The sequence below is a fragment of the Diceros bicornis genome, chromosome 5 (genome assembly GCF_020826845.1).
Source record: "Diceros bicornis minor isolate mBicDic1 chromosome 5, mDicBic1.mat.cur, whole genome shotgun sequence".
NCBI classification, from domain to species: domain Eukaryota; kingdom Metazoa; phylum Chordata; class Mammalia; order Perissodactyla; family Rhinocerotidae; genus Diceros; species Diceros bicornis.
The window spans coordinates 38,775,716-38,790,494 of NC_080744.1; the positions used below are offsets into that span (position 1 = coordinate 38,775,716).

Below are 14,779 nucleotides of genomic sequence, written 5' to 3' on the forward strand. Positions count from 1 at the left end.
GGATTTTCTCACATTGCTACCAAGGGACAAACGCTCCTCATTCTCTCCCTACATGTAAGCATTTAAAACAAGGCTGACATAGAAACAAAACAAACAGTGCAGTTTATAACAACCCCTCACTAAACAGAGTCAAATGCAAAGAGTCCTACATCAGGAAGAATACACAAAGAACAACACAGACAGTAAGGGGCAGCTGCCATTAATCACACGCTGAAATCACGTTTTCACTAACAGAGTGGGCCAGATAGAGCCCCACTATTTACAAACACACGTTTATATATGCACTCTCAATCTTAAGACATTCAGTTTTTCCTGACATTTTAAGCTGACTAACTTCTTCCTTGTCCATAAATGGTTCTGGGGATCTTCCAAAGCTAAATAAATCTCAGGACAAAAGAAAAATGCCAAGGAAGCAGTTAAACCTATTGTTTCTCTAATAATACATACATACAGAGTATAACTTGACTTTACACAAAGCATAACCTAAGAATTCATTTCAATCTTGTGGTCTCATTTTTCTGACAAGTATTCCAGGAGGTTCTAATTTACAAGTGAGTCCCCAAGCCCTCCCCTCAAAATTAAATGCAAATTATTTTGGAACTGGGAACTCGGAATATTCAGAGTCTCTCTCTAAACCCCAGGATGAAAAGGGGATTTCTACTACTCCTCTCACTATGGGTTAGGGGCCTACTTTAGTTCTTTACGGCTGGCAGGAGCTCCTTATGCCCACAAGGCAAACTATGTGAACACTGGAAGCATGATGCAGATTTCCCCCCTCAAATCTGCTTATTTTTTTGACCATTCAAATGAATGACTAAGGGAACTATTTCTTAAGAAACCATAGACCAAACCTGAGATAGCCAGGCTGACAAGAAGGGAAATACATTTTAATCAAATGAACTTAGGTTAGACCTTCCCAGGTGACCTCATCCAGCCTCATGGCCTTAAATATCACCTATGACTTGATAATTCCAAAGTACCTCAACAGCCCCAATCTTTCTCCTGAACTCCAGACTCTGCTACCTGAGTGACAATGCCACTTAACGTGTGCTAAGCATCTTGAACTTAACACACCCCAAACCAAACTCTTGATTTCCCTTCTCAAACCCACTCCTCCCCCTAATCAGTAATTGGTATCTCCATCATTCTAATTGCTCAGGCCAAACACCTTGAAGTTCTCCTTGATGCTTCCTGCATGTCCCACATCCAATCTAGCAGCAAACCACATTAGCTGTGCCTTCAAAATACATGCAGGTTCCAATTATTTCTCACCAGCTCTACTGCTTCAATCTTGGCCCAAGTGACCATCATCTTGTGTCTAACTCCAAACTGAACTTTCTGCTTCTACTTTTCTCCCTACAGTTCTCCCCACCCAACCTCTCCGAAGCCAGAGGGACACATTTAACACCCAAGCCAAATCATGACACTCCTCTATTCAAATTCTTTCATTGGCCTCTCATCTCAAAATCCTTACCATGGTCTACCAAGCCCTAGATGATCTGCTTCTGCAACACTCACCTCACACCACTCTCCCTCTCATTCATTCTGTTCTACCTGCAAAGGGCTGCTTGCTGTTGCTTGATTGTGCCAAGCATGTTCTTACCTCAGGGCTTTGCACTTATCTCCTCTGCCTGGAATGCTCTTCTTTCTGCCAGATATTTGCCTGGCTTGCTTCCTCACTTTCTTCAGAATTTGGCTCAAATGTCACCTTATCAGAGAAGCCTACCAGCCCATATAAAACAGCAGCCCTCATCATGAATAGGGTTTTGAAGAACAAACAGAAGTTTACCAGGTGGAAGAAGAGGTGCCCAGGAGGGTAATCTATGCTGAGGGGATAGCTTATGCAATAGTGTGATACAATATAGTGCATTCAGGAAACTAAAAGTCAATTATTATTTCTGAAACATAAATTCTGGAAGGGGAAGTAATCTCGCAATTAGACTAGAAAGGGAGATAAAGGCTCCAAAATGAAGGGCATTTTATGCCACGTAGAAGAGCTTATACTTTATCTTGTAGATGATGGAGACTACCTAAAGAGTTTTAAGCAAGAGAGTGGCATGGTTAATAAAGAAGGGTATAAACAAATTAAGAGAGTAGGTATAGGGCTGGGGGCTGAGACTGGAGTTCAAAAGATCAGCTAAGAGAAAGAGACGAATCTTATACTCACATTGAGACTATGACTCAGTTGGGACTGCATGGAATGCTTACAAAATAGAGAAAGCAGAGAACCAAGGAGCAAAAAGAAAGCCAAGTTTCTACTGTCTGATATGGCACCAAGTAAGCCACTACATTCAAGAACCCACAAGAACAACACCTACCACCAATGACAGACTTCCTTTAAGAAGACTGAGGCTGATGATGTGCACACTAGATACAGTATCTACCCAGCTATGCCTCCCGTGGTCCTCAGGCCCTGGATCCCTGTCGCAGCCTGGTTAACTGGCTGAAGAGGTTTAGATGTCAAGGAAGGTTCAGCAGAGCCCTACGGTTCATATTCTACTTAGTGATATTACATAATCTGTTTTTCATTGTTGAAGGCAGGCAGTTCTGTGGTGTAGTAGTTAATAAGGAGAAAGAGTGGACATAGCCCAGGAGCGCAGACTGGGAAACATGGGATCTAGTTCCAGCTCTGCTGTTGTGAGTCTATTCAAGCCTCTTTACCCTTGTACTTCATTTCTCCATGACCCTCCAGAGTTTGCACCCTCCTCATATTTGTAAGAATTCTGATGCTCTGTATTTCACAGAGAGGCACCACAATGGCCACAAAAAAAAACATTTTTAGAGTCATGCCTTCTACAAAACAATTTCTCATTTATGCATTTTTATGTCTCAAGGTTACCGAAATTGTTATAAAATATATTTGAATCCTGGGAGTAATTCTAAGATTCAAAAGGAATGCTCTTTTATTCTCCCTTTAGGATGCTGAAATAGTCTTCCAAGGAGACTGGGTATGAAAGGATATATAATTTGATGGAACATCTTTTTAATGTAATTTAATTTTTAAAATTACCAATTTCCTTGTTCTCCAACCACTTTTTGAAGTTTGGGATACAAAAACAAGAGTTTTTCCTAAAATGGAATAATGTATAGGAGTAATAAAACAATCCTTTCTGATTTGTTCAGTTATAGCTCCTAAAACAAATCTGATTGGATTGACTGATTTTTTTCAGTCTGTTTATTCAGACGTACAAGCGTTTAGAACAGTATCAGACACATAGAAGGCACTCACTAAATATTTGTTGAATGAATGTGTCAGAAACTTATTCCAAGAGAATGGAGAGAAAAGTCCAAAAGGAAAGCTTAAAATGTTCCAGTTCCAGGCAAAGTGCAACTACTATCTTTTAACATAAGGAGAGGCAAAGAAATAAAAGTTTGTGACAGAAAGCAAAGGGTAATACCAACTGAACAACATATTTAGAGTAGAAAACCTGCATATCTGGTGTTGTGTTGTACTCTCATCACTTACTGTATCGGCAGCAGTGAGATTGATACCCAGTCCTCCAGCTCGTGTGCTTAGCAGGAACACAAAGATGTCATTCCTGCAGAAAAGGGAGGGATATGTTAAGAGGAAAAACTGAAAAATAAATAAATAAATAAATAAATAGCATGTTGCAAAAGAGAGCGTTTAGGGCTAGAAATGGTTTTTGGTGGTTAGCCAGGCCTGATTCATGTTTCTTCGACACACTGTACAAAGGTGCTCTGTTGCTAAAATCAAACCATGGTAGTTACCTTGCAATTTGCAGTTATACTTTTGCTGCCCACTAATACTGACTGATAGGCAATATAATTATAAACATGTAGCAAATATAACAGAAAAATATGTTATCACAGAAGTAGAGACCTCTCTGTAATAGTCATATTTTTAACAAGTTCCTAGTTCATACAGAGGGACAAATAAATCAGTATTTCCTGGTGTTTCCCCCAAGAACCATGACTTTCAATAATTTTGGAATTAATGATTATAATCCCAAAGCACTCATTTCCAGATGAAGAAAGTCCCAGAAAAATGACCCGAGGTCAGGACTAAGACCTAGGTCATGACTTTTATGAATTAAGTTGAATTTAGGATTAACCCATGAAGACAGGCTGGAATTAAAGAACTTTTTGATGAATGCCAACACAGCCCTTACACGGAAATGATCAGCTATAGTTTTCTCAGTTTCCCTTTACATCCTATGTCCTTTTAAAGAAACCTAAAATTATGAATAAATCAGTAGGTGTCCCTGTTACTCATTCAGGCCACAAATATTTATTGAATATCTTCTAGGAACAGGCCCATGCTGGATCACAAAGAGCAGGCTTCGACTATAAGATTTATCTATGTACACATACAATTAGGGGCTCAGTTTGAACTGAGTTCTTGCAGATAACATAAATATATTTTAAGATTATCTTGCCATCTTCATGTTCCTGCCACCTAAAGTTATTTTCCAGAACACTTCTAAGGGAAAGAGACTGCATTATACTGGTGAGCAAACTTTACAGTCCTCTAGATCAAGCTGCTAATCCCTTTTCTTCATGACTATGAGGAATACAACTGGAAATTCATTTAGATCAGTGTTATTCAAATCGCACGTCACACCTATCATTGGTTATGAAATCAATTTGGTGGATCTGGACTGCACTAAAGAAAGAAATAGAACAGATGAAAATATTATCTACATCACAGGTCATAAAAAAGTGCTGTTATGTAAAGTTTCCGATATGGTAAATAGGTAATAAATCCCAAAGTAAAATGAATTTTATTCTGTGGGTTTCAGTTAAAAAAAAAAAGGAAACACACTGACATCAGATGCTCTCATTCCTTGATTCTGTTTTGCCTTGGTAAAGTCACGTGACTGCTAAAGGTCTGTTTCCTGGACTATAAAATGAGGATGTTCTGACTATAACTGAAGTGACTAATTGATGACATATCAACAACAAACGTGAATATCAGTGAACGAACTATTTTGAAACAAGCACCCTGGTTAATCACTAAGCTGGTAGGTCCTAGTAGAAATCTGTCCATTATTTGCATTCAATTAAACACAGCTTTCCTGGAGGCAGGCATGGATCGCAGAGCATGTTTGGAGGCCTCCTGTAGGGCATGATTTCAAAGGCTCTGTACTCTCACTAAAGTTCTATTGGTTATCCTTGAATTTTATCATGAAGTTTAATATTTCATAATTTTATTTATTTAATTTATAAGATGTCATCTTTTATGGTTAAATCACACAGAGCAAACCACAAAGTTAAAAGGCACCTGCCAGTTTACAAACACATTTTCCCATAGATATGGGACGATGTAAATGGAAGCTTGATACCTCATAGCCCACAGGAGAGTATCTAACCACAATAAAGCTTCAAATAAAAATGGACTGAGCTTTCTAGGGCTATACCAATCTCTATAGAATAATCCTTCCCACTCTGGCCCTGAGAAGATTGCTTTTCCCCACACAGCTCTCTCACCTGCTTTGGTAGGTCCAGAGGGGTCAGAGGTTTCCCTCCAATACCTGTGTGAGAGCTGATGGAGTCACCCAATGGCTACTTTTTTGGTAATTCCTAAAGAAGTCCAGAGCCTGAGCATGCAGTGGGGGCAGAGGAATGGGGATGGGACAAGGAGTGAGGTACAAGGCAGTTGGGAACTACAATACAAGAAAGGGTAGGGGCCAGCCCGGTGGCGCAGTGGTTAAGTGCGCACACTCCACTTTGGCAGCCCAGGGTTCACAGGTTCGGATCCTGGGAGTGCACCGATGCACGGCTTGTCAACCCATGCTGTGGCTGCGTCCCATATAAAGCAGAGGAAGATGGGCACGGATGTTAGCCCAGGGCCGATCTTCCTCAGCAAAAAGAGGAGGATTGGCATTGGATGTTAGCTCAGGGTTGATCTTCCTCACCAAAAAAAAAAAAAAAAAAAAAGAAGAAGAAAGGGTAGAGGTAGAAAGATGGGTCATTTCCATAGTCTGGACAGCCAGAGAAATAAGTCCCCAGATGTGGTAACCACTTACAAACTGGGACTATATACAGAAGAAACACTAGTGAAAATAATAAATTAGCAGCAAAACTTAGAAATATAACAGTGGAAAACTTTTTTTTGGGATATTAACTATGTATTGAGAAGATGTCCTTTAATGATGAGGTAGATGGTAAGTAGCAAGGTTTGGCTGCATTCAGTGTAATTTTACCACACTGTAACATAAGAATAAGGATTATGGAAACCTTGGGCTGTTAAAAATCAAAGAAATTAGCTTTTATCCTGGATCATACTGCTGGATTATTTATGAACAAAAAATATCTGAATCAAACTGCTGAGAAGTTCCTTTCTACTTAATAAATTTAGTATTATAACATGAATTAATATTTTTGGGGCTCTGACTAAAGAAAGGCAAGAAAACAGAATCCTGGAAGGCAACACGATGGTTTGGGTGCCCTCTAGGGGGCTGAAAAGGAATCTCAACTCAGGGTCTGTTGGAACAGGCCTTAGAGACCAGGCTTCTGGGTGGCCTGTGAAGGAGCCTATGACATCACGTAATAAAGACAAGCCTAGGTCTCATTCTTACTTTTCTTTAGTTAATGACCCACTGAGGCTACTTTGCACCAAAATACCCAAATAATGCTATAGGCATGTAGCCGAATGCAGTAGACTTGCTGAATGACTGAAAAAGAGCCAGAATGAAAGAAGACACCAGAACTCTACAACACTCTCACCAGGAAAGATAAATCCACACTACACTCCCATTTTCTCATGTTTTCTGAAGGGTCACCCTGAGTGGTCAGATAATCAGGGGGGATCCGTTGGGTAAATGTCATGGGACAGGAGGAAGGGATGCAAAGACCAAGGCACCCAAGAGCAAAGACCTTGTGAATGGCTTCTAGGATCATGCACTGGTCACATGTTCTGAATGTTGCCCAGTCAGGACATCCTGGCCAAACAGTCTTTAAGTCTCAGTCAGACTCTTTCCTGGAAGGATCCCTCATAAATAAATCTTGTATGAAGGGAATGTAAATGGCTTTTTATAGGAGTTCTTGTTTACTCTGGCTGACCTTTGAGCCACAGGGCTTTCCAGTTGAAACTACAATTTCTTCTTTTGATGTCTTTTCATTAATAATAATGAAAATATTTGGCGAGGCATGCTTTTTTGTTTTCAAAAACACCTGTCTTTTTCTTATATTGGGTTACTGCAAGCCACTCAAATTTATAAGTTGAGAACTTTTTCCCCATTTGGAGAGGTCTGCCTGATAAGCTTCTGGTCAGCATAGGCACAGCTCAGATTCTATACACAAGTAGGAGATTATTTCCTAACTGTAATCCCAACTCTAATTATCTAGCTCATAATGTAGGCAGAGAAGGAGACTTTACTGTGTTTTCATTTTGCCTAATAATAAGTGCTAGTTACTCAAGTGTTGAATCTAAATAAAACTCACTGCTCCCTAAGTAATTCTCAGTTGTAAGGTTTGGAAGCTCCAGTAAGTTTCCCAGGAAAAGTATGCAAAATAAGATATTTGGGAAGTAGGTGTAGTAAAATTTAATGGTGAAAATACCCTTCTTTTAGAGCTAAGCTTTTCAAAACTATTGTGTGCTATTGGGATTGCCCAAATAGAAGCTTCACAAGTTAAATAAGGGATTTTAGAAGTAATAAATTAAATACATTTACTGATTTTTTCCACTAAAAGGTCACTGTAAAATATACTGAGCCCTGGATCTCACAGTCCAGTTTTCTGGGAATTGGGTCAGCTAGAACAGGTATAGCTCCACAACTCAGAAGCCCAAATTATTAGACGTCAACATACTACAGCTCTGGTTGGAATCTGTATCAGTAGAATTTTCTACAAAGCAATCTGACAATATAATATACAGTCTTATATGTTCATATCCCTTGGCTCAGTAATTTCCCTTGTTTGAATCTATATTAAGAAAATAATCTAAAATAGTGACAAAGCTTTATAAAAAAGATATTCACTCAACATTTTAACAATAGAAAAGTATTATATATATACATATAATGTTAAGTGGAAGAAATCAGGACACACAATCCTATCACAATATGTATCAACGTGTAAATATAACCACACACACACATTAAAGACTAGATGGATATACCAAAATGTTAACAATGATGGGACTGTGAATGATTCTTATTTTCTTCATTAAATATTTCTCAAAAATTTTCCTAAATAGGCATTTTATTATAATATATAATGACCCGAATTGTTACTGGAAAAAAAAGCTTTGCTGTTAATGAGATCCTCAAACGTACCACAGTGAATATACCAGTGGAAAATAAACACAAACAGTAGTAGGTGAAAAACCCACTACTTAATGGCTTTTCTTCTAACACAGAACTCATGCCACCTCCTGCCAATGTGCCCCCATCACAGAGGTGCTGGCATCCCTGGAGAAAAAATACAGGCACCCTGGGAAAACACACAGTCTGTAGATTTTTTTTTTTTGGTGAGGAAGATCAGCCCTGGGCTAACATCTGTGCCCATCCTCTTCCACTTTATATGGGACGCTGCCACAGCATGCCCTGACGAGCGGTGCATCAGTGCACGCCCGGGATCCGAGTCCGGGTTGCCAGCAGCGGAGCGTGCGCACTTAACCACTACGCCACGGGGCCGGGCCCATATACAGTCTGTAGATCTTGTATTTAAGACTCTTGTTAGTTGGAGCTCTTAGGTTGGAGTAGGTAAGGACACAGTAAAATACATTTCATTTGATTTCAGAATCAAGAAAAGATGAAGATCAGCTGGTAAACCTTTTGGGGGAGGGGCGTAACAATCTGGTGGGGCTAGGAGGCACTACTAAGCTCATACATGTCTCAAATAACCAATTTAAGAATCCACTGATGGCTTCTGCTAGGTGAGAAGCTAGGTTAGGCCACCTACACAGTTGTTCCAAGGCAACAAACTGAAATGGGTCCAAAGCAGATCTTCCCCTCCACTGTTGTTCAAACAGCACCTGAATTCAGATATATAGTTTCAACTTAGGAGTTACTGGCCTGAGTACACGCTGTAAACCAAAACATCAGGATGTATCTCCTTACCTGTGCTCCATCGTAAAGGATTGTGCAATAGCAAAAATTCTCAGAGGGCATTCTACGTTGAACTATGAATTCGAACTATGAATTCGTTTTATGCTAAATTGTTTTACATCTGAAGTAAATCATGCTTTAAATAAAACAAATTAAAAACTGTAACCTAAATACAAAAATGTGCTTCATTTGTACTTCATTTTCTTCCCAAGAACTCAAAAGTTAAATATTAACAGACTATACAATTAAAGCCCAGAAATTCAGAAATGTTCTGATTTACAGAACATTAAGATCGACTCTATTTCTTAGTTCTCCAGGTCTAAGGAAGAAAACTAAGGGTGGAGTTCAGCAGATCAGTCACTAGCGGAGCCTGGCTTTCTCCTTGGAGAGAGCAGTAACCAGACTCTGCTTATTACAATGAGAACCTACACTTAGGATAATTATGGCTCTGTAAGCCATCAGCATCCAGCAGGCAGTATTTGAAATTTCATAGGCTCATTACCACGTGGGAGAAGGACTGTAACTGAGAGCTGCCAGCTGAATAGTTTGCACACTATTGCAGTCTGTCATACAGCACTGTACTACTACAATGCTAGAGGAAAGCAGGAAAAAGGAAGGTGTTTTTCTTTAAACTTAATATGAAATGAAACAGGTAAGCAAACACAAACTAAAAATAAACTATAAGTCAACACCTAGGGACAGCCACTGTTAACATTTAGGAATATAGCCTTGTGGACTTTTTTCTACGTACATATTATCCACATAAAGAGGATCTTGGCTCATACTCAGAAACCATTTCTTTTACAGCCCAAAGAAATAGGCACTGATTTGGTAAGAAAGCATATTTCAAACACAAATATTACCAACTATTCATTTTTCTGTCTCTCTCACAGACACACAGATCTGAACCACTATAAGCAGATTTAGCTACCTCTTAAAAGGGCAGGAACTATCTCATGATTGCCTAACAATGTGAGATGTGTTGGCATTTCTTTTAAACTCACCATCTCAAGTACTAGAGGAAAAACAAATGAGAATTTTTGTAACTCCTATTAACATTACCTGTTCTGAAAATCAGCAACCATGTCCCGCCTCTCTGAGATCTTGGATGAGCCATCAAGCCTCATGTAGGTATGCTTCCTATAAACCATATATTCCTGCCAATCAGAGTAAAAAGATATAAGTCTGATGCAAATTAATTACTGTATTCTAATTCCCACAAGCATCTACCTATCTTCCACCTCATCCATACTGGGAGCAAGTCATTATATCCAGAATGAGGAGAAAGCAATCTCAAAAGGACAGGAATTTAACTGGTAAATGAGTTTACTGCAGTGTGTGAAAATAAGAGTAACCTGAAGATTACAACCACCCCCAATTTCAACTTGGAAACTAATCTTATTTCTGCAGATTACTATAGGTTTCATGAAAAAACAAAATAAACAAAACAAAATGAAATTTTCAGTCACCAAAATGGCTTTTCAGTTACCACCCAGAGATTTCTCACAGCTATGGAATATGCAGTTTTCTTTCAGTAAGTAACACTAGCCCTAGTGTGTTTCTCTCCAGCAAATTCTTGCTGATCAAAGTCCTTGAATTTACAGACTAAGCTTCATTCTCCCAGTAGAGCATGCATCACTGTTAAGGGAACAGAAGACAAGGTAACTTTCTATGTCAGAGAGAATGTTATTGACATCATCTGTAAGTGGAATTACAACTTTTAACAACAGAGAAGAGACTCAAGAGATGCAATGGAGAGGATGGATCTCTGTTCTTAGAAGTTGCAATTCCTCTTACAGATGATGTCCAAATGAGCACTGATTTCCCTTCTTTACCCCTGATTATATGGATTACACTTCAAAAAGTCCATTTGTAGAGGAACTATTATCCAAAGCTCAACACAGCTGCCTATTTATAAGAAACACTGTTTCAGTTCTAAAATAAATTTTCCCCATGGAAAAAGACTAATCATTGCTACATTTGAGAGATGTCTGTGTTAATTAATTTTCTGTGGTCAAATGTTCTTCTATCGCAATATTCTCATATGTAGCTCTTACACTTGGCTGGGTATTTTAGCAGACAAGGTTGCTACTTTGGTATGGTTGGTGCAGTGTTATGTGGCAGCTTACTCTTAAAGCAAGTGAGTGCCAAAACCCCTTTAATGGCTTGGCAGCAGTCTCTGACTATGATACCTGTGAGGTGAAGCTGGCTGACAAAATAGACAAGCTCTTCAAAGCACACACCTTCATTATATTTCATATATATATTTTTTACCATTTCTTTTGGTCTCAGGTAGTTCTTTAAGGGCTTTGATAATCAGAGGGGTAGGAAAATATTCAGTGAAAGCAAGCTTCAAATTCACCTGTAGTAGTACAGCCCTATAATGGGACTGGGTTAACGGCAGAAGAGTAGGGGTGTTTTGAATAAGGAGGAATTCAGGAAAGAAGATGAAAAATGATAGCATCATGATGGTCTTTAGAGGGTCACTGTACCCTGGCAGCTAATACAATCAGGGAATGTTGCCACCCAAAAGAACAAAATAACTAGATTATACAGAGAGACATCCCACAGATTTGTCTTTAACTAAAAGGTGGGTTTCCTGCACAGGCACTCTTTTGCCTTTTAAGCCAGAAAGAGCACTGATGAATGAATCTTCTTGTAGATCTCGCCATTCACATGATTTATATATCAAGGTCAGCACAACACCAGAGATATTAATCCTAGACTATAATCAAACCAAAGCTGATTCTGTTAGTGAGGCAACAGAAGTGAATCTTTTCCGTTTACTGCTTTAAGCCTCTGCTCTCTCACTCAGGGGAGTAATGGGATTTCAGAAGGCTTAGATGAGTTCAGATCCTATTTTAGTAAATAGCTTCAAGACAGCAAGTACATGGACATGGAAAAAGCAGTTAAAAGCAGAACAGAGGAATGTCTACCCATCCTCACATCACAGAAAAACATCTAAAAGATAAAGACTGAGCTACAAAAGCAATTCAGTATTTCTTCCATTCACAAATTCTGGCTATACCAAAGCTATTCTAGATGTCTCTCTAAAATTCTAGGCTGTTTAGAAAAGATACTTAATTTAATCAAACGTTCATCCAGAAAGAAATGCCTAATTTCTTCCAACCATTAATTTCAAGAACTGTGCCCACTTCCATTCTTAGTTCAGTTTCCCTATGATTCTAAAAACATCTAATGATTTAGTATAAAATTCAATTCTATTTTGTTAAAATAAAAACACAAATTCTAACAAATGATTTGATAGTACTCACCGAACTTCTGAAAATTTATTTAAAAAATCTATCTCCACTTAACAATCTCTACATCAAAAGATTTTCTAAGATCTACCTAAGAGTTTTGCTTAATAAAACAAAGTCAGCAGCTGAGACCTGGTTAATTAGGAATTGTCTATTTGCTGAGTTTTGCAGTTAGATATCTTAAAGATGGCACAATATTCCCAGTTATCCTCCAACTCTCTGTAGTTCACTCCCATGTCTGAGAACCATTGCTGGATGACTTGACTGTGGTTTGTAGGAACTTTGTCACGCTTAGCACTCCTATGCATTAAAGAGGGCATATGGCACAGAACGACCAACCATTTACCCAGTCCTTCCTTATACTAGGCACTCTGTGGAAACCAAGGGTATCTTTCACCCAAGTCCATTTTTGGTATTTAGAAAATGATCCACCAGTATGATTAAATTTCCTAGAGCCTTGTAAAGCAAGAATTCTTTTTGCTCCACTTAAAGCAGCAAAGAGAGAAGAGAAACCAAATGTAGATCTTCTTCTCCCAGAAGTCTTATAATTTAGTATCCTCCTTTAATTAAACAAATATGACACCAGTATTCTCAAGTGGATTCTTGTGGATCAGTAACTACTAACCAAAGTAAGCTCTAATGTTGCTTGAACTATTAAAATAAAAATTATAGCTTTTAACATTTAGGAAGTCTTGAGATCTACACACAATTCTAGATACTATTTTTTAAAATTATTGAAGAAGCCAAAGGGCTTATGGACAAGAGGTACTCTTGGCATTTGAGTAGTGATTCTCAACCAAGATTAAAATTACACGTGCCGGGACCCACCCCAGGGATTCTGACTCTCTTAGTTTACGCTAGGGCCTGGACTGGTTTATTTTTAAAAAGGTCCAAAGATGACTGCAATAGATACCCTATATCTGCAGCTGAAAACCACCACTACAGAGGGAAGGTAGGGCAGGGTCCCTTAGAATCTTGCTATTTCAGCATGGCCCTCAGATGAGCAGTACTGGCAACACCTGAAGTTTGTTAGAAATGCAGAAGTGAGGGGCACACCCCATTCCCAGGGAATCAGAATGTACATTTTAACATGTGTGACTTGTAAGTACATTTAAGGTTGAGAAACACTGTTGTAGAACATACCCTGACGCTATTTTTAAAGCACTGGAATACTTTTTTCAAGCAAAATCTTATATGGAACCCCTCTAATATGAAACAGATGAAAAGCATTACTATTCTGGTTGAAGAAGAAGAGTAGGGATTCTAGGGCCCCATCTGCCTAATCTCTACCTAGGTCCCCTGTCCTCTATCCCACTCCATCAGCTTGAAAGCCACTGTCTCAGAATACAAGTCAAGAAGACAGGTCAGTTGTGGATCACATCCGTTAAGTTCTACTTTTTAAGTAGTGGCATGCAAACAGAGGTATCAGCATAACTCCAAATAGTTTCGGCACAGTGCCTCTTACTTCTTTAAAGTATACTAAAAGCAAACATTCATACACCCAATGGTGTAATACAAAGGGATTAGGTTCATCCTGAAGTAGTAATGATAACAATGACGGCTAGCATTTATTGAATTTACTAAGTGACAATCACTATTCTATGTATTTTACCTCGTTTTGCTCATCCAATCCTCACTACAGCCTTTAAGGTAGGTGTTATTATTGTCACTCCCATTTTACAGATGTTAAGTAAGATTTCTAAAGTGACACAGGCAGTAGATAATGGAGTTAGGATTGAAACTCAAGTAGATTGGTTCCAGAGTTCTTGGCTTACCCCCTCTACTGCTTCCCAGATGAAACAGAAGCTCACCACCACTAGGAAAAAAAACGGAGGTGAGGGGAGAAGCCCTATAAGTTCTTAATATATTCTATTGATAACGCCATCCATCATCATCATAAACAAAGGAAAATTGGGTGATTGAAAAAATAAAGGACAAATTTTTATATATCTTTAACACAAACCTTCCATTCTGAGACTTCTTTTCTATTTCAAAGTTGCCTCTGATGTTCATTTTAACCCAATTTCATTTGCACAAAACAAGTTAGGGGAAAGATTCAGTATCATCCACAAACCTGCAGACCTGGTGTAATTTTATTTTCCTGGACATGCCCTTTTCCATCTTCAGGGTATTTCACTAGCAAAAGGTAAGGCTCTTCTCAATGTCCATTACAATCTCTCTGTTGTCCAAGCAAATTGCACCAAGTGAGTGAAATATGGCAGCCATCCTTCCTTTATCTAACATAGAGCTCTTTGGAGCAAGACTTAATCACAAGGCATTCATGGGCCCACCATAAGCTGCCTTCACCCTACATGTAATATTCCCTTTTCTCCTATATCAAATGCTCCAGTCACACTGACCTACTCTCCCCAAATGTCCTGTACCTTCCCATCTCTGTGCCTTTTTGCATCTGCCTTCCTTAGCCTGGAATGCCTTTCTCCCTGATGGGTGAAACTCTTAAGTTCAGTTCAGATGTCACTGTCTATGTGAAGCCTTCCTTGAGTGACC

General features: G+C 38.9%; 1 protein-coding gene across 5 annotated transcripts in view; it reads right to left on the reverse strand.

The window, feature by feature from the left end:
• INO80 (INO80 complex ATPase subunit) overlaps positions 1-14,779 on the reverse strand; it is a 128,284-nt gene that overhangs the window by 13,472 nt on the left and 100,033 nt on the right. For all 5 annotated transcript variants that reach the window (XM_058541268.1, XM_058541267.1, XM_058541264.1 and 2 more), the window contains exons 28-29: positions 10,074-10,168; positions 3,467-3,539 (exon numbers count right to left, since the gene is read on the reverse strand). In XM_058541268.1, the coding sequence (XP_058397251.1) occupies positions 3,467-3,539; positions 10,074-10,168 (168 nt within the window). The remainder of the gene's footprint in view (positions 1-3,466; positions 3,540-10,073; positions 10,169-14,779) is intronic.